We start from the raw sequence: 18,540 nt of genomic DNA, 5'->3' as shown, positions 1-18,540 counted from the left end.
ACAATCTGTAAAATGGGGACAAAAGTAGAACCTACCTCATAGGATATAAATGGTAGAATCCATTTTTCTCTTCTTAATAAGCTCTTTCCCTTGAAATAGCAATCTGGGGTAAGATATTTATTTAAAACTTACACTCTTAGTAAGATTTAGGGTGACTTGTAACTGAAATATAATGCAAAATTGGGTTTTTAGGGATGAACTATGGGGGTGGGAGGATATAATGGGGAATGGAACAGAAAATAAGCTGCTCATCAGAATGGTACACGTTCAAAGAGCCATTGGTGGTAAAGACTTAAAAGAAGACAGACCAGGAACTTCTAGACTTTGTGGAGACATTGCAGTTATAATCTAGTGTTTTCTAATTATGGTCATCCTTTCCCCCTATATTAGGTAGAATGGATGAGTGACAAATTGATGAGATGTTTTGAAGACAAAAGAAATAATCCATTTCAGTTTCGCCATCTCTCTTTATGTCACGGTCTTTCCGACTTGGCTCGGGTACCTAGCCCCAAAGTGGTACTCGCCAGCCAGCCTGACCTGGAATGTGGATTTTCAAGGGATCTCTTCATTCAGTGGTGTCAGGACCCTAAAAACTCAATCATTCTAACTTACAGAACTACTCCTGGGACTTTAGCACGTTTCCTAATTGATAATCCGTCTGAAAAAATTACGGAAATAGAGGTAAGTGCTTATATGTGAACTTTATCTTAAAACTGTTTGGGGGAGGGGCGCCTGGGTGGCTTAGTCTTTAAGCGTCTGCCTTCCAGTCAGGTAATGATCCCAGGACCGCCTCACATCGGGCTCCCTGCTCAGCGGGGAGCCTGCTTCTCCCTCTCCCACTCCCCCTGCTTGTGTTCCCTCACTCTGTCTGTCTCTCTCTCTGTCAAATAAATAAAATCTTAAAAAAAAAACCCAAAACTGTTTGGGGGACACATGCATGATGATGTTTATAGAAATCAGGGACCAAAAATGAAATTGTTTCCAGATTTTTACCAGAGTAACAATAGAGAGCCTTTAATAGCACAAACTTCAGAGCTCCTTAATTGGAAATTCCCATTCTTTAACCCTTCCATGGTATCCTCTGGAACCATGCCCAGAAGGTGTCACACACCCTGTATTCTCAAGTGCTCTTTGAAAAGTTCTTTTCACATCCTTTCCCTAATTGAATCTGTTTTGTAACAGGAGTCTTTCCTGTAGGCCTCTCGAGTAGACACTCTTTTTTTTCTCTTTCATGCTTCATGTACTTTGGGTGGGGTAGGTGTCCTTTTTCTGTTCTGCAGCTTTCAAGCCATTTCTCTTCCCTCTCTAGGTCATGCCATCAGACTTGACAATACACTGACCTCTTCTGACATTTACTGATCCTTTGGTCATTCTCTGTCCTTCATTGGTGACTTTAACCCTGGTCCACAGTCTTCCTGTCCACTCACTCAGGACTGCATTCTTGATGACTCTAGTGTCCATATGTGTAATCTGTCCAAGGCCTTGGCCCTCTTAGTTCCTTGACACCTTATTTCTTAATGATCTTTTCCTCCATTCCACCTTAGCCATCCCTTTCCACAATCATACTGTCTACTCTTATGGTCATACCCTTCACCTTGTTACAGGTTACCCCTGAAGATCTCCATCTCAATTATCCCACTCTGATCTTAGAGCTGACTTGCTCTAATACTCCCATGCCAGCAATTCTTTGGTTCCATCGGGACTTTCAATTTGTGAATCTTGCCACTTTTACTATTCATCATTGCTCCAGCTTCTAGTCCATGGTCCATCATTATTTTACAAACACCTTTAACTCTGTTACTCTCCTGTTCATTATACTCACCTGGCAAAACTTAGAGCCATTTGCTTAACTGTTCCTATACCCAAGCAACCTTATGTTACTGGCTTAAACATACTACTGTGTGGACAGGTTGCCCTTCACATTCATGACCTCACATCTCCGAAGGGTAACCAGCACCAGCCCAACATTCTCTAAGATACTCTTTTTCCTACTCTCCAGTTAGGTAGCTTCATACCTTCCTTCTCTTCAAATATCCTACAACTCATCTCAGCCCTCACCCATAGCACATGAACTTGTTTCAAACTTAGCTAAGAAGTAGAAGCAGTCAGACAAGAATCCCCTTATCTTCTCCCCACTAAGTAGCCTAACTTGTTTCTGTATCCGCATTTGCTGCTTTATCTCTTGTTTAACGGGAGCAAAACAAGTAGCCAAGTGACCAATATGCCAAAAGATCATTTTGCTTAATAACCAACCCATCACATCTATCAGTTTTCCAAAGCTAGTATCATTAACTGTAAAGTCTGTAGCAATTGATACTGAATGGGCAGTTGCCAAAGTTGGGCACAGTTGTAGATGACCTTTTTATTTTTCCTTCCTAGTAGCCATGTTAAAGAATGTTGTTTGTTGGAAGCTGAGTGATAAGTGTACCTTAGTCTTTAACTCTACTTAAGAAAAGCACAAACATAGTAACTAAAATCTCATATACATTCACTATAAATACAGAATTGTTGAGGAAGGATTCAGAGCAAACATACCAAAGTCAAAACTGTCCTTTGAGTTATTTAATAGCTTAGAAACAAGGAGTTTTCTTTAAAAATTAAAAGAGTTCAGGGGCACCTGGGTGGCTCAGTTAGTTAAGCGGCCAGCTTTTGATTTTGGCTCAGGTCATAATCTCAGGGTTGTGAGGTTGTGAGATGCAGTCCGGAGTTAGGCTCCTGTGCTCAGCAGGGAGTCTGCTTGAGATTCTCCCTCTCCCTCTGGCCTCCCCCACCACGTGCACTCTCTCTCTCTAAAAAAATAAATCTTTAAGCAAAAAATTAAAAGCTCTTTGAAATACTTGAAATAGTTTCATCAGATATGAAATACTGAATTTGAAAATAATAATTACTAGAAATTCAATTGAGGTTAATAGGCATAGGTCATTTGAGGAATTAATAAAAGAATACTAAAAGCGGTTTCAGTTTGAAAAAAGTAGAAAAGGACATTTGGAGCTGTAACTTGAAACATTAGGTTTTTGACTTTTTAATAAGTAGTACTAACACTTAGGATTCTTTCCCTTCTCCCCTTGTAGGGATGTTTCTTCTGTAATTATGCCTTCTCTCTCCATGACCTATCAGTTTTTCCCCTCTACTTGGTCATATGCAAAATATTGTACTCTTTCTCCTCCCCCTAGTCCCAGATTTACTCTTCTCTGAGTCTTCCTCATCTCAGACAGTAGCAACACTTTCCACAGATTTACTCCAGCCAAAAAAAGTACAGATTTTTTTCAGTGTCCATTGCCATGTAACGTACGCTGAAATTGTGCATGTGGAAGTGCACAGTGTGATACATGTCTACAACCGAACACATCTGTCTAGCCTGTACCCAGACCGAGAAGTATCGGCAGTACCTCATACGTCCCCTTCTGGATCCTTCCCCTCCGAGGGAAGCCGCTATCCTGACTTCTCATGCACAGATGGCTATATTATAAACATTCAAGTGTTTTCAAATAAATGAATTCATTTTAGTAACTTTATAATAATAAAGTTGCTTTATAATAACACATGTGTATTACTGAATCCAGTGATTCTCAAGATATGGTGTGAGGGCCCCTGAGTGGGGGTCCCTGAGACCCTTTCAGGGAGTGCCCAAGGTCAAAACTACTTCTGATAGTAATATTAAGATATTATTTGCCTTTTCACTTGTGCCTGGATTTAACGTTGCAGAGTCAAAGCAGTGGTGGGAGAGGTGCTGGTACCTTAGCATCAATCCAGCATGGCCCCAGCCAGCAGCAGCCACTGCATTGTACATGAGCACATACTCGAAGTTCCAAAAAAGTGCCCGTTTCTCTTAAGGATGTTCTTGACGAAGCAGTAAAAGTTACTAATTTTATTAAATCCTTTCAGTGAAAGGTTTTTAAAAATAACCTGGATGGCAAGATGGGAAGTATGCATACAACACCTGTGTTGCAGACTAATACACAATGTTTGTCTCAAAGAAAGCCGCTTGTATAATTGAGTTAACTGGCCACTTTTTTCTTGGAACACCATTTTTACTTGAAATAATGACACGGTTATTCAGACTTGGGTATTCGGCAGATATTCTCTCAAAGATGAGTAAGTTGAGCTTGTCACTCTAAGGAAAACAGTTGATAGCATTTGTTGCCTAAATCTGATAAAATTCATACTTTGCAGTGAAAATTAGAATTTTCGAAAGCGATGCCCATCACCATGAAATAGACAACTTAGAAGGCTTTGCTGATGAGATTGGTGCCGATATTTGCAAATGTGATTTTTAAAATACTGTCAACATTTGTAAGATCTGTATAACTTGGTGAACCAATACTTTGCAAATAACCGATGCCTGTAGGTACAAAATAGTGCTCAAATAGAAGAGCCATTCAAAGTGCAAGATAAGTCAATACATTTTAACATAACAGTATAAAAAGTTGTTGGTTTCAGATTCCACATTACAACTAATCTTTAAGAAACCACCAGTTTGAGTTTTAATGTAATACCAAGGAATATTCAAGGAAATGCTATTTAAATATTTTTCCCTTTTCCAATTATACATCTGTGTGAGGCTGCATTTTCTTCATATGCTTTAACCAAAACAACATATTGCAGGAGATTGAATTCAGCAGATGTGAGGATCCAGCTGTCTTCTATTGAGCTAGACATTAAAGAGACTTGAAAAAATGTAAAATAATGCCGTGCTTTCCACTATTTTTTGTTTTTGCTTTAGAAAATTTAATTACCTTTTGTAAAAATAAGATGTTGATATGCAATGATTTTATTTTTTAGTGAACAGATGAATATTTTAAAACTTTCTCATTCTTGATTTCTGATATGGTAGACATTATTAATACATGTAATCTACAAAAAAACAAAAACTGTTTGGGGTTCTCAGTAATTTTTAAGAGTCTAAGACAATCCTGAGATCAAAAAGTTGGAGAGATCTACTGATTTAATCATCCCATGTTGATGGATTTTAAAGTTGAGTCTGGTTGTAAAAAACCAGTTTTTTTTTTGTAACCAATGTTACAAACATTGTTGCAATTGTACTTTTTTCCTAACACTTGTGATTGTTTCCGTAGCATAAATTCCTAGAAGCAGAAATGCTATGTCACATGACAGGCACATTTTTATGGCAAATTGCCTTCTACCATAGTTACGCTAATTTTCCCATAGATATATAGTAATTAGCATTGCCAATCTAATAGATTTTAAAATGGTATTACAGGGGCACCTGGGTGGCTCAGTTGGTTACACATCTGCTTTCAGCTCAGGTCATGATCCCAGGGTTCTGGGATTGAGCCCCACGTTGGGTTCCCTGCTCAGTGGGGAGTCTGCTTCTCCCTTTCTCATAGCCAGCCCCCCAAATAAATAAATAAATAATAAAATCTTAAATGGTATTACATTTCAAAAATTTTGCATTTTTTCAAAAACCAGTGAAATGAGATCTCTTTTCATAGCTATTAGTTACTTGTCTTATTTTGCAAATTGCTTATATATGGACTTGTCCTTTTTTGATGTGTTGATCATCTTTCTCTTAACTGATTTGGAAGAGCTTCTGATAGTCATGTAGTGCTATAAATAATTTTCTCTGTTCTCTATAATTTTATGAGATTTTTAAATGTCAAAGAGATGTATTTTTTTCATGTTGCCGTATTTATTCATCTTTTCCTTTGTGGTTTTTGGGTTTTATGTCCTGCATAGGCCTCACCTACTCCAAATTATAAAAATACCTGTATTTTCTTTTCCCGATTGGTGATTTTTAACCAGTTTAAATTAAACCCAGCCTAGAAATGTGGCAGCTCAATTTTGGTGCTAATCTAAATAGGATCTGTAATTGCATGTAATGGAAACTTGAATAATTTCAAATTTAAGATGATAAATTCACAGATGTGCTACATCTCACACCCTACCGCCTAACCCCTGATACTGATGCTTTCTTCTGTCTGCTGTTTTTCTCTAGTTGAGGAAACGTGTGAAGCTTGAAGGGAAAGAACTAGAAGAATACTTGGAAAAAGAGAAACTAAAGAAAGAAGCGGCAAAAAAACTTGAGCAGTCAAAAGAGTGAGTTATTTTCAGAGAGAAGCTTATATGTAAATTACATATAATTTAAGAACTTATTTCCAAGATACAAAAGTTTATTTGAAAATATTTAAATTTTCTTTGAGAAACAAAACAGATGAACGTAGGGGAAGGGAAGGAAAAATAAAATAAGATAAAGACAGAGAGGGAGACAAACCATAAGAGACTCTTGACTATAGGGAGCAAACTGAGGGTTGCTGAAGGGGAGGTGGCTGGGGGAGATGGTATAACTGGGCGATGGGCATTAAGGAGGGCAGGTGATGGAATGAGCCCTGGGTGTTATATATGACTGATGAGTCACTAAACTATACCCTGAACCTAATAATACACCATATGTTAACTAACTTGAATTTAAATGAAAAAAAAAATATTTAAATTTTCTGTTGACTTCATTATTTTTGTGAACATTTTTAAATGGTGCTAGAATGCCAGGTTCTTTCAGTGCTAATTTTTTTTTGTTTTTAAAAGATCAATTTTATTTTTTAAAGAGATTTTTTAAATGACCTATATTGCACACGTGTTTCTAATTTCCTGTTCTTATGCCTCTCCTGTGAGGACGTATTGCCGCATGGTATCATCCTCCCTTCTCTCTGAAGACATTCCTTTGATTTCTGTTTCATGGACTGCATATCTGCAGGCAATATCTCCATCAGATTTTTGGTGTTTTTTCTTTGTTTTTTAGTCTGGCAAAGTTCTTTTTATATTTATATTTGAATGGTATTTTTCCTGGGAATATGGTTAGCAGTTTACAGACTTCACTGCTTTGTTTCTGGCAGGCAGTCTCGGACAATGCTGTCATTGCTTTCTTTGTTCCTCTGTAGTGTGTGTGTGTATGTATGTGTTTTCCTTCACTGATTATGATGTACCTTAGTGTGTTATTTAAAAATTTTTTCTGAGTATGGTTGGCACTTTCAGTGGTAGTATTAATGTGTATTTATTAACTGGCAGTTAATGCTATTTTACAAACCTATCAGTCCAATAAAATTATTATCCTTGAATTAATTCAAAAATAATTTTGTAAATATTAATTCAAAATCTGTGGGGACTTTATGACCTTTATCTGTTCCACAATCCTCTTAGGGCAGACATAGATTCCAGTGATGAGAGTGATGTTGAGGAAGACATTGACCAGCCGTCAGCTCATAAGACTAAGCATGACCTGATGATGAAAGGTGAAGGTAGTCGTAAAGGAAGTTTCTTCAAACAGGCTAAAAAGTCTTACCCTATGTTTCCTGCCCCAGAAGAAAGAATTAAATGGGATGAATATGGAGAAATTATCAAGTATGTGAACAAAACAAGCTTTTCTTTTCCAGATTAGATTGTGTATTTTGTGTATAACTCAGTGCGTCATTAGAACTCAATAAATTTGGGGCGCCTGGGTGGCTCCGTCGGGTAAGCGACTGCCTTTAGCTCAGGTCATGATCCTGGAGTCCTGGGATCGAGTCCCGCATCGGGCTCCCTGCTCAGCAAGGAGCCTGCTTCTCCCTCTAACCTTCCCCCCTCTCATGTACTCTCTCTCTCTCTCACTCACTCTCTCAAATAAATCTTTAAAAAAAAAAAAAGAACTCAATAAATTTGGCATTTCTGGTCATACCGTGTACTTTGATAGTTTCTGAAGACCCCACTTGGAAAGATAGAGGACTTGTATAGTTTGAAAGTACAGTATAAAATAGAAAGATTGAACATCTAAAGAATTAAAGAATTAATATTAAAGGGGCACCTGGGGGCTCAGTCGTTAAGCGTCTGCCTTCAGCTCATGTCATGATCCCAGGGTCCTAGGATCGAGCCCTGCATCTGGCTCCCTGCTCTGCTGGAAGCCTGCTTCTCCCTCCCCCACCTACCCCCCCGCTTGTGTTCCCTCTCTCGCTGTGTCTGTCAAATAAATAAATAAAAATCTTAAAAAAAAAATTAATATTAAAGGCAAAGTAGCAGTTTTATTACCTAGGTATGTGAAAAGTCTAAAAAGGTGAGCAAGACTTTTTTTTTTCCCCACTTAAAGAGAGGTAAGGGGGCACCTGGGTGGCTCAGTTGGTTTAGCCTCTGTCTCTTGATTTTGGCTCGGGTCATGATCTCAGGGTCCTGGGATTGAGCCCTGCACGGGGCTCCCTGTTTAGCAGGGAGTCTGCTAGAGTCTTTCTCCCTCCCTCTCCCTCTCCTCCCCCCGCCCCCCCCCCCCGCTTGCTCGCACTCTCTCAAATAAATAAATCTAAAATAAAGAGATAAAGAGGGTAAGGGACATGCACTGGAGAAAGATACAGGATAGGGAGAATTTTTTATGGTTGGTGATGTGTGAAGTTTGGGAAATGGGTTACATCTCAAGCAGTGTTACGCAAATGTTTAAGTTACAAGAGGAATATGAGATAGCATGGGTGGAACCATGGAAAATCAATAGCTTTACACCACTATTGGAAAAACAACTGAAATCACACGTTCTAATCTAAGTTTGGAAACCCTGCTACCCTGTGTGAAGATTCTTCAAGGTCCCCGTTGCTTTCCAGGTGACTTGTCAGACGCCTTAGCACAGTGCATGGTGTCTCTCACAATCTGGTTTCTCCCTACTTTGCTGTTACGATTCTGTACATTTCTGTCAGGCCAGTGTGCGTGCTGTGCTCTAGTGGTACCAGCCTTCTCAGTGTCCTACTCGGCTTTTCCATGTCACACCCTTGCCCATGTTCATCCCTCAGCTTTGTTCTATCTTCCCCTCCCAGGTCTCCAGCCTGCTGGATTGGGCCTTACAAACTGCTGGGAGCCTTTCCTGTTTCCTCCTTTCCACCCCAACACAGTCTGGGTCCCTCGCCTGTACTTTGTTTGTTCCTCTGTCCTCTGTAATGCCCTCTTGAGCATATAGTGGATTTTAGGTCATTCTTGGATTTAATTAGGAAAATTGCACTGTCTAAAATAGTAGAGAGGGAAAATAACAATCTAAATAGCATTGGTGAGTTTATTTACCATTCCCCTTAATTAGTGTCCAATCTGTTGAGCATATGGACAAGTGTTCTTTTGCTTCAATTTCCTTATCTGAGAAGTGGGGATAAGAATTAAATGAGGTTGTGTTTTTAAGGCCCTCAGCATAGAATCTGACTTGTGGCTCACAACTCCTAGTAAATGCACTTTAAGTGGTTGCTACTGCTATTGCTATTATGTGGGTTACAGACGGGAAGTTGGGCTCCAGGGTCTGAGAAGCCGCCATAGCAATCTAGGTGCTGGGTGACAGAGGCCTGCATTCCCAGAGAGGAGTGTGAGTGGATTTGGGGTGGGGCGTACACAAATATAGGAGGTGGGAGGGAACATTTTTAAGTTGTTGTTTAATTTTTTTTTTTAATTAATTTATTTATTTTAGAGTGTGGGGAGTGGGGAGGGCAGAGGGAGAGAGAGGATCTTAAGCCGACTTGGCGCTGAGCATGGGGGCCCAACGCTGGGCTTGATCTCACAACCCTGAGATCATGACCTGAGCCGAAACCAGTAGTCAGTTAGTCAACCAACTGAGCCACCCAGGCGCCCCTGTTTTTTCAATTTAACTTAATTTAATTTTTTTTATTTTTTAAAAGATTTTATTTATTTATTTGACAGAGAGAGACACAGCGAGAGAGGGAACACAAGCAGGGGGAGCGGAAGAGGGAGAAGCAGGCTTCCCGTGGAGCAGGGAGCCTGATGCGGGGCTCGATCCCAGACCCTGGGATCATGACCTGAGCCAAAGGCAGACACTTAATGACTGAGCCACTCAGGCGCCCTGTTTTTTAATTTTAACATACAACTCTCTCTGATATTGGAAGTAAAAATGGGGAGATAGATGCATTCATAATTTGTTGAAATAAAAGCAAAGGCTTTTGAGGGAGCTTATGACTTTGTATCTCAGTCTTCGTGATGTGCCAATGCAGAGTCATATGCTTTCTATTTCTTTGGAATAACTGGGGCTCTTAAGGAAATCGAAAGAGGTCTGAGATTTATAAGAATTGGGAGTTCGCAAGAGAAACCACAGAAACTGAGAGAAAGGATGATTGAAACAAATGCAAGGCCAGGTTGTAACAGTATTTATAATAGCCATGAAAATCTTCTAATGGTGTAGGTCTCTTTACTAGCCCACATGGCGTGTTCTAAAGAGCATTCCTCAGTGGTCAGGAAGAACAGAATATATGCAGTCATTTGGTATTTGATATTATAAAGTTGCACTAGCTTTGCATCAGTTGTGTATTCAAATCTGGGATATGTGAGGAGTCTAAAACTTGTGCCATCTACTAGTTACATATATAATATTAGCTTGCTCGTTACTGCTTCTAATTAGACTTATCATTTAGACCAGAGGATTTCTTAGTGCCAGAACTTCAAGCAACTGAAGAAGAGAAAAGCAAATTAGAATCTGGCTTGACAAATGGAGATGAACCCATGGATCAGGATTTATCTGATGTTCCTACCAAGTGTATTTCTACGACAGAGTCTATTGAAATAAAGTAAGTGCTTTTTGTTGCATTTTTGAAACTAGATTATAAGATAAAATTTTAAGAACTTGAATTATATAATTTACACTGTTTCAAAAGTGAAATTTCTGAATATTCTCTAGTAAGTTTGTACTTTTAAAATTTAATTTCTTTTTCCATGCAAAGACCTGTGAAGTGTGGTGGCATTTTGTTTTCATTAATGGTATTTAAATGCCAGTGTGATTGAATTGGTGGTGAGGTGGGGTTTAAACATTAAATTGCGCATTTATACGAAGAAACATTCTGACCTTTTTCGTAAGTCCAGTAGCACGTGAACTTGTGCAGTTCACAAGTTTAATTTTTCTAAGTGTTTTATAAACATACTCCTTGACTTAAACATCTCCAGGGCCCTAATGTCTTAAAAATGTTACTATAACCTGAAGCAGTAAATAAACCTTTTTTCTTTTGGTACAGTTAGTAACACCAGTAAATCATCATTCTGGAATTTTTTTTAAGTCATTAGAGAGCAAAGTGGTTTATTTGTCTAGTGCTATCATTTAGTATATATTTTGGGGTACAGCTGGTATCTAAATAATGCATATTAACAGTACCACAAAATTCTCTCTAGAATGGCTGTATCAGTTTATATTTTTGCTAGCAGAATTATCCTGTTTCCCTTTCATCCCTGTTTCCCTACCAACATTTGGCATTATATAACTCTTAACGTCTTCCAGCCTAGTAGGTATAGAGTAACGTATCACTACTGTTTAAATTTGTCTTACTGTGGTTATTAGTTTGATTATCTTCTTCAAATGCTTGTTAACTTTTTTTGTTTTCTGTGAACTCCATGTGCGTGGCCTTCGTGCATTTTTCTCTAGCGGTTGCTGCCTTTTTGTTACTGATTTGCAGGGGTTCATTGTATATTTTGGATATTAGCCCCGGTTGGTGTCAGACAATGCAAATATCCTCTCCTGTTCTGTTATTTGTTTATAAGAATTGTCCATGGTCTACTTTGTTTAAAAAAAATATTTAATTTTGATATAATGAAATAATATTTTCCATTATGGTTTTTGGGATTATATATAAGGAAGTCCCTTCTTGTCCATGGTCACAAACATAATTCGTACATTTGAGTCTATTAAATTTAAATCTTCACATTTCTCTTTTATGGCCTCAACTCCTATTCAGCTATTGAATAATACCTATTGAATAATCCATAATCCTTCCCGTTCAAATACATATTAAGAATATAACACGTGTATTCCTCAAATCCTCATTTTATATATTGTATACATTTCTTTCCTGATGATAAAAGCCATCAGTAACATAGTTTTGGAGTTAACTTATCAGAAGAGTAAGCTTGAATAATCCTGTCTAATTACAGAGCCAGGGTTACTTACATAGACTATGAAGGACGCTCTGATGGAGATTCCATTAAAAAGATCATTAATCAGATGAAACCACGACAGCTGATCATTGTCCATGGACCACCAGAGGCCAGTCAGGATCTTGCAGAGTGCTGCCGTGCGTTTGGTGGGAAAGATATTAAAGTGTACATGCCAAAGCTACACGAAACAGTCGATGCCACTAGTGAAACTCACATCTACCAGGTGAGTGTGCTGGCATTTGAGCCATACAGAAATAAATACTTTTTGTTGCAGATGAGGACAGTAGATTAGGAATACAGTGGTGAGTGAGACAGACATGGTCCCCTTGTCTTAGTAGATCTTACGGTTTGTGGGGCTTATAACAAGGAAAGAGCATTTATCACATTGTTATTACCTCTGATAGAGAAAGTACAGGATGTTGTGAGACCCCAACCCAGATGTGGAGGTTTAGAAAAGATTTCCCAGAGGAAGTGATAACTAATCTGAATCCTAACATGTTAAGATGGATCATCAGGGTGGTATAGAGAGTGTGTGTGTGGGGGAAGGGTATTCCAGGGCAGAGGAAACAACATTTGCAAGTGTGTAAAGGTGAGAGGAATGGGGAGTATTCAAGAATTCAGAAGTTTTATAAAAATGCACTGATGTCAAGGGTCTATTCCTAACTGAAAAAAATGGAAGCAGGTATAAAAAGTAGAAATAGCACAGAGGAGAGAATAGATTTTATCTGGTTAGCGGGGAGATAGTGTCAGTTAAAGCAGGAGTGATGTCTAGATTTGTTTGGAAAAAATGGGTTAGAATTCACCAGGCAGCAAAGTTATTCTGGGCAGAAAAGAGGAAGCAGCATTCCAAGAATATGGATGTGTGAAATTCATGGTAATGAAGGAAACAGTAAGTAATTCAGTACTCCTGAAGAGCAGCAACGACTGGAGGGTGAGGCTTATCTATCAGCAGTGGTTCTCAACCTTGGCCGCACATGAGAACCATCTGGGGAACTTTGGGGGTGATGGGGGGACTCAGTGCTCTGGATTTAGTCTCACCAGTTATGTTAGAGTCACTGAAGGTGGGACCCTGGCATTAACATGTATTTTAAGAAATTGCCATGTGGTCCCAGTGTGCAGCCAAGGGTTAAGAACCTTTTGGAAAGTAGACAGTGGTCCTAATGATCTCACAGGTCACTAGGTCATTACCAGTCATGGTGAAGATCAGGTGAGTGAAGGATTTTCGAATCTTAATACACATTACCAGAGTTAGGAAATAATAATAACTGGTTATATTTTGTTGTTAATTTATACTCTGGGTTTCGTCTCTCCCCCTCTCTAGGTGAGATTGAAAGATTCACTTGTCAGCTCCCTTCAGTTTTGTAAGGCAAAAGATGCCGAATTAGCTTGGATAGATGGTGTCTTGGACATGAGAGTTTCCAAAGTGGACACAGGAGTTATTTTAGAAGAAGGAGAACTGAAGGATGATGGAGAAGACTCAGAAATGCAAGTGGACGCTCCTTCGGATTCCAGTGTTATAGCACAACAGAAGGCCATGAAGAGTCTGTTCGGGGACGATGAGAAAGAGACAGGTGAAGAAAGTGAGATCATTCCGACCTTGGAACCCTTACCCCCCCACGAGGTAAAAAAGCACATGCCTCCGGATTTTTCTTTTATGTTTTTAACTCTTTTTTTTTTTTTTAAAGATTTTATTTATTTATTTGACAGAGAGATAGAGAGCACAAGTAGGCAGAGTGGCAGGCAGAGGGAGAGGGAGAAGCAGGCTCTCTGCTGAGCAGGGAGCCGGACATGGGGCTCGATCCCAGGACCCTGGGATCATGACCTGAGCCGAAGGCAGCCGCTTAACTGACTGAGCCACCCAGGCGCCCCTATGTTTTTAACTCTTTAAAGTATGTGTCCTGTGTAGGCTGATTTTGGAGTTCTAGAAAAAGATTATTTAAGATACGGTTGTGTTGTGCACCCACCAGCATGTGTATATATCCTGACGGCAAGGGAATGATAATTTAAAGGAAACGTTTAGCAAATATTATAAGATACATTATTGTTTTGTAATTTATTTTTTCAGTATTTAAATTTTGACTGTGAGGATCATATCCTATACCTGCTTCCAGTCAGATTTATAGTTTTCTAAGACTGAAACTCTTGAACTCCATTTTTGTATGTTGTCAATTCAGCTGAAATCACTTTTGGTTCTGATATAGTTAGAAATCTTTTATTAAGCATAGATATAATTTTAATATAGTATTTACATGTTCTCAGGAGATGCTCTAGTTAGCAAAGACTTCAGGTAGTTACCTTACAACAACAGTGTTAAAACTGTGTAATAAGAGTCCTGCGTGCATGTCGGGGACTCTAGCCTTTCTGTGCAACCAGAGTAGAGAGACAGCTTCTGTCACTGGATTCCCTTCTAGTAATACTCTTTAGACTGGGGGAGGAGTAAGAATCTTTTTTTCCCTCTGTGCGAAAGCTAGTGCTCTTCAAGGCAATTTCCAAGTAGCAGCAATAAGTTGAACCGCTTGTTTTTCTGATTCTAAAACCTTTGGCGTCTGTTGCATTTACTCTCAGGGAGAAGGGAAGGTGAGCATGGGATCAGGGGCGAACTCCCCTGGGAACTAAGTGAAGGACTAGAAAATGAATTTTTGGTTCATTTCTGCCTACTGGCGCTCTCCTTGACCCCCTCAGGCAAGTGGGTGAGTGAAGAGCATAACATCACCAAATGTCTCTCTGTTACTGTGAGGCATGACTAATAAAATTGGGAAACATTCAGAAAATGTGAAGGGCTTTGTGATGTTAAATAAGGAGGTAAAATTCAGAATAACAACTTGGAATGTGATTTACAGCCTTGATAGATCTGTCAGAGGTCTTCAGGGAATGATACAAAGTATCTTAGAGATCATGTGTTACTTCACTTTATTCAGTACAACTGTGTGTCTGGTGTTTTATCTGAAGTTATTCTTTCCCTTTTAACCTTTTCTAAGGTTCCTGGACATCAGTCAGTTTTTATGAATGAACCAAGACTGTCAGACTTCAAACAAGTTCTCTTACGGGAGGGGATTCAAGCTGAATTTGTAGGAGGTGTACTTGTTTGCAACAACCAAGTAGCAGTCCGTAGAGTAAGTATGTTTTTAATAAGGGATGAATTGAACAAATACTTCCTTCTGATGCAATGCCATTTTGAATTCTGTAATTCTTGATTGGTAATTTCACAAACTGAAGACCATAATTGATATTCGTAATGATGACCTTAAAGGCTTATAAAAGTGACTCTCAAACAAATGATGTATAATTTTATTATAAAATTTCATTATTTGAATCCTGATATTTATGTGTCTTTGTAAAATTCATGATTTGAATGTTATATTCATATTCTCTGCAGAGCAACCCATTTTCAGACCAGTCACCAAACAACCTAGTTAATATATCTTGTTTATTATGTCTGCATATTAATGAAGAGGAAATGTACGAAAGATTTTTTTTTTTACTTTTACTTTCTAGACGGAAACTGGACGCATTGGATTAGAAGGCTGCCTTTGTCAAGATTTTTATAGGATAAGAGACCTTTTATATGAACAGTATGCCATTGTGTAAAGGATATGATGTCAAGAAGTATCTGTTTGACCTTTCTAAGAAAAAAGCGTTCTTATTCTAAGCTTTTGCTTTTTTGTTTTGTAACATACAAAAAGAATTGCCAGAAAAATTTAACATGCATTAGATTTTTAAAAAAATGTAAATAGAGTCCATTTTGCTGATGTTCAAATGAGCATTCTACCTTTTGGCTTTCAGAGTGATAGAGATCCTAACAAGTGTGCAGGCCCAAGAATTGAAGGTGATTGGTTTCCTCTACAGACCCCTTATTCTAGAAGGGCTTTTCACTTGAATAAAACAATGCAACTTAGCAAACCAGCTCATGGCCTTAGAGAAACATGTTTGCGTGTTGTGAGTTCTTGCAAACGGTTTCTTAACATTTTCTGGAATGAAAAGTGAGAATTATTTAGAAAAGATATGCTATATAAAAAATAACTGGTGGAACAGTTTTTTGGGGCCTAGTGTGTTTAAAAAACAAAACAAAAAAAAAAAGATTTTGTGCTCTAACTCTTCTTTTGAATTCTGATAGGCAGTTGTCTTCACATGGGGCATATCTCCTTACCTTACCTGTATTTCCCAGTCAGTCAGTCTAGGAAGGTGGTGCACACTTGGTTCAGAAATCAATTTTTATTTCTCCTATTTCTTGTTTTATAAAGATGTTCAGTTTGAATTACAACACCATCATTTGAATACACATAATGCAGAAGAACTCCTTGCCGTGTTACAGTCTTAAGGATTCTGTATACATTTTAGCTATCAGCTAGGTTACTTCAGGAAACTGTTTAGTGCTCTGTTTTTAAGGAAACAAATGTTGAACCTCATATTTTTATAAGGTAATAGTATAATTTAAAGGTGTAAATGTTTTCATCTCTTAGGCTTGCTCCCTCCTAAGGTTGCTGAAGCAGTGGATGGATTTTATACACCTCAGTACAAAAATAATACTGAGGTTGGATAAGGTCATCCTTTCTGTGTTCCTGTCTTTGTTGGGGCTGGCAGCCCTGGTATTCTATAAGCCACTTGTGTTTAAGAGTAAAAACTGAACATATGCAATTTTCATTGAACTTAAAAATGAAAATCATGTTGCTCTCTTGTAATCTGTTGATGCTTTTTCAGCATGTAGCTTGATCATGGCAGTCCTTGATCTTTACTTCTTAAGTATTTAAGCCCTCTTCCTCATACTTCGCATTTTTAGAAGGATCATTCCTGTTTAACTTATATGGATCTATGTACAGTATGGTACTACCCAGTGATATCAGACTAGAGTTAATATTCTCTTTCAAAGCTTACAGAGAATTTATTGTGGATTACAGTGCTAACACAAAGTTACAGTCTTCTGATACCAAAAACCAGAATGCAAAACAACATTACAGAAGGTGACAATAAAGAGTATTTTTTTTTTTTTTTTGGTAGAGCTTTGAAAAAATTTCACTTAAATTCTTATCACTGAAGAGAATAGCCTGGAATCCTGTTTATATTCCAGGAGAAAGAAAGTCAGCATTTGTTACATGGCTTGGAGCATCTAGTTATACATATTACATTGCAATACTGATATTGAAAAATTATTTCTCGCTTAGCCTTTTTATTGTCTTATGAAAAAGGAATTAAATTTTAAAGTACTTCTTGAAGATGGCTGTGCTAATGTCATTGGAAGAGCAATACTTTGACCTGTTTCTTGATGACAGAATAACTAAAATTTCTAAAATGAAGACATTTGTTTAGTGTTAGTTACTTAAGAAAAAAATAAACTTAAAGAGCCTATAAATAAATCCTGAACTCACAGGAATTTTCAGATTTTGTTTAGAGGCAAACTGAATACAAGTGGACCATCAGCTGATATGCAGAAATAATTTGGTTAAAGAGAAATTTTATTGTAGTATTTGTTACAATGGATTATAAATGTCAAGTATCGTTGCAAAGTTTTCTATTTTCATGAACCAGTAGGTGGTCTGAAATAGAAGTGAGGAAATCAATTTTCTAAGAAGGGACTTTTTTTAAAAAAAATTGAAATTTACATACCATAAAGTTCACTCTTTTAAAGTATATAATTCATTGGCTTTTAGTATATTTAGAGTTGTGCAACCATTACCACTCTCTCATTCCAGCACATTTTCATGCCCCCCCAAAAGAAACTCTATGTCCATTAGCAGTCACTTCCCGTTTTCCCTTCGCCCCAGCCCCAGGCAACCATCAGTTTATTTTCTGTCTCTATGGATTTGCCTATTCTGAATAGTTCATAAAAATGGAATCATACAATATGTGGCCTTTTGTGTCTGACTTCTTTTGCTTGTATAATATTTTTGAGATTGATATTGTATCATGTATCAGCATTCTTAATGTGGTTGAATAATATTCCATTGTGTGGATACACCACATTTTGTTTATCCATTCTTCAGTTGATGGACATTTGGGTTGTTTCTGCCTTTGGGCTATTATAAATAATGCTGCCATGAACATTCCTATATAAGTTTTTCGTGTGGATATATGTTTTTAGTTTTGGGGGGTATATACCTAAAATAATTGCTGGATAATACAATAACTCTTGAGAAACTCAGATTTCCAAACTTTATTTCTAAACTATTTCCCAAAAAAATGCCTATACTATTTTACATTCCCACCAGCAGGATTCAAGGATTCCAGTTTCTCCACATCCTTGGCAACACTTGTTACCCTGTTTTTTTATTCTAATCATCCTAGTGTGTGTGAAGAGGTATCTCATTGTGGTTTTCATTTGCATTTCCTTAATGACTAATGATGTTGAGCATCTTTTCTGTACTTATTGGCCATTTGTATGTCTTTAGAGAAAGGTCTGTTCAGATTCTCCTGCCTATTTTTTAGTTATCTTTTTTGTTGTTGAATTATAGTAGTTTTTAAATACAGTTTGGATACCTAAATCCTTATCAGATATGTGATTTACAAACATTTTCTCCCATTCTGTTTGTTTTTAACTGTGTCCTTTGAAGCACAAAAGGTTTTTTGATGAATTAGGATTTATGTTTTTTTCTTTTGATTCCATGTGCTATTGGTGTCATATCTTAGAAACCATTGCCTCATCCAAGGTCACAAAGATTTATACCTTTT

The 18,540-nt window shown here is 37.8% G+C and overlaps 1 protein-coding gene across 7 annotated transcripts in view; it reads left to right on the top strand.

Moving 5' to 3' along the window:
- CPSF2 (cleavage and polyadenylation specific factor 2) overlaps nucleotides 1-17,723 on the top strand; it is a 33,262-nt gene extending 15,539 nt beyond the window's left edge. For 6 of the 7 annotated variants that reach the window (XM_088024476.1, XM_088024478.1, XM_088024475.1 and 3 more), the window contains exons 10-17: nucleotides 391-681; nucleotides 5,957-6,057; nucleotides 7,156-7,356; nucleotides 10,371-10,523; nucleotides 11,875-12,100; nucleotides 13,199-13,498; nucleotides 14,856-14,990; nucleotides 15,373-17,723. In XM_088024476.1, coding sequence (XP_087880602.1) covers nucleotides 391-681; nucleotides 5,957-6,057; nucleotides 7,156-7,356; nucleotides 10,371-10,523; nucleotides 11,875-12,100; nucleotides 13,199-13,498; nucleotides 14,856-14,990; nucleotides 15,373-15,465 — 1,500 coding nt within the window. In that variant the 3' untranslated portion in view covers nucleotides 15,466-17,723. The remainder of the gene's footprint in view (nucleotides 1-390; nucleotides 682-5,956; nucleotides 6,058-7,155; nucleotides 7,357-10,370; nucleotides 10,524-11,874; nucleotides 12,101-13,198; nucleotides 13,499-14,855; nucleotides 14,991-15,372) is intronic. The other variant, XM_088024479.1, reaches the window with a different exon arrangement.
- The last annotated feature ends 817 nt before the right edge of the window (nucleotides 17,724-18,540 follow it).

This window comes from Eumetopias jubatus, unplaced genomic scaffold, assembly GCF_037043125.1.
Source record: "Eumetopias jubatus isolate StellerSeaLion01/CBP00866 unplaced genomic scaffold, mEumJub1_p1.0 scaffold_7, whole genome shotgun sequence".
In the NCBI taxonomy this organism is placed as follows: Eukaryota; Metazoa; Chordata; class Mammalia; order Carnivora; family Otariidae; genus Eumetopias; species Eumetopias jubatus.
Note: the sequence above shows the minus strand (reverse complement) of the source record. Positions and strands in the feature narration are given on the sequence as shown.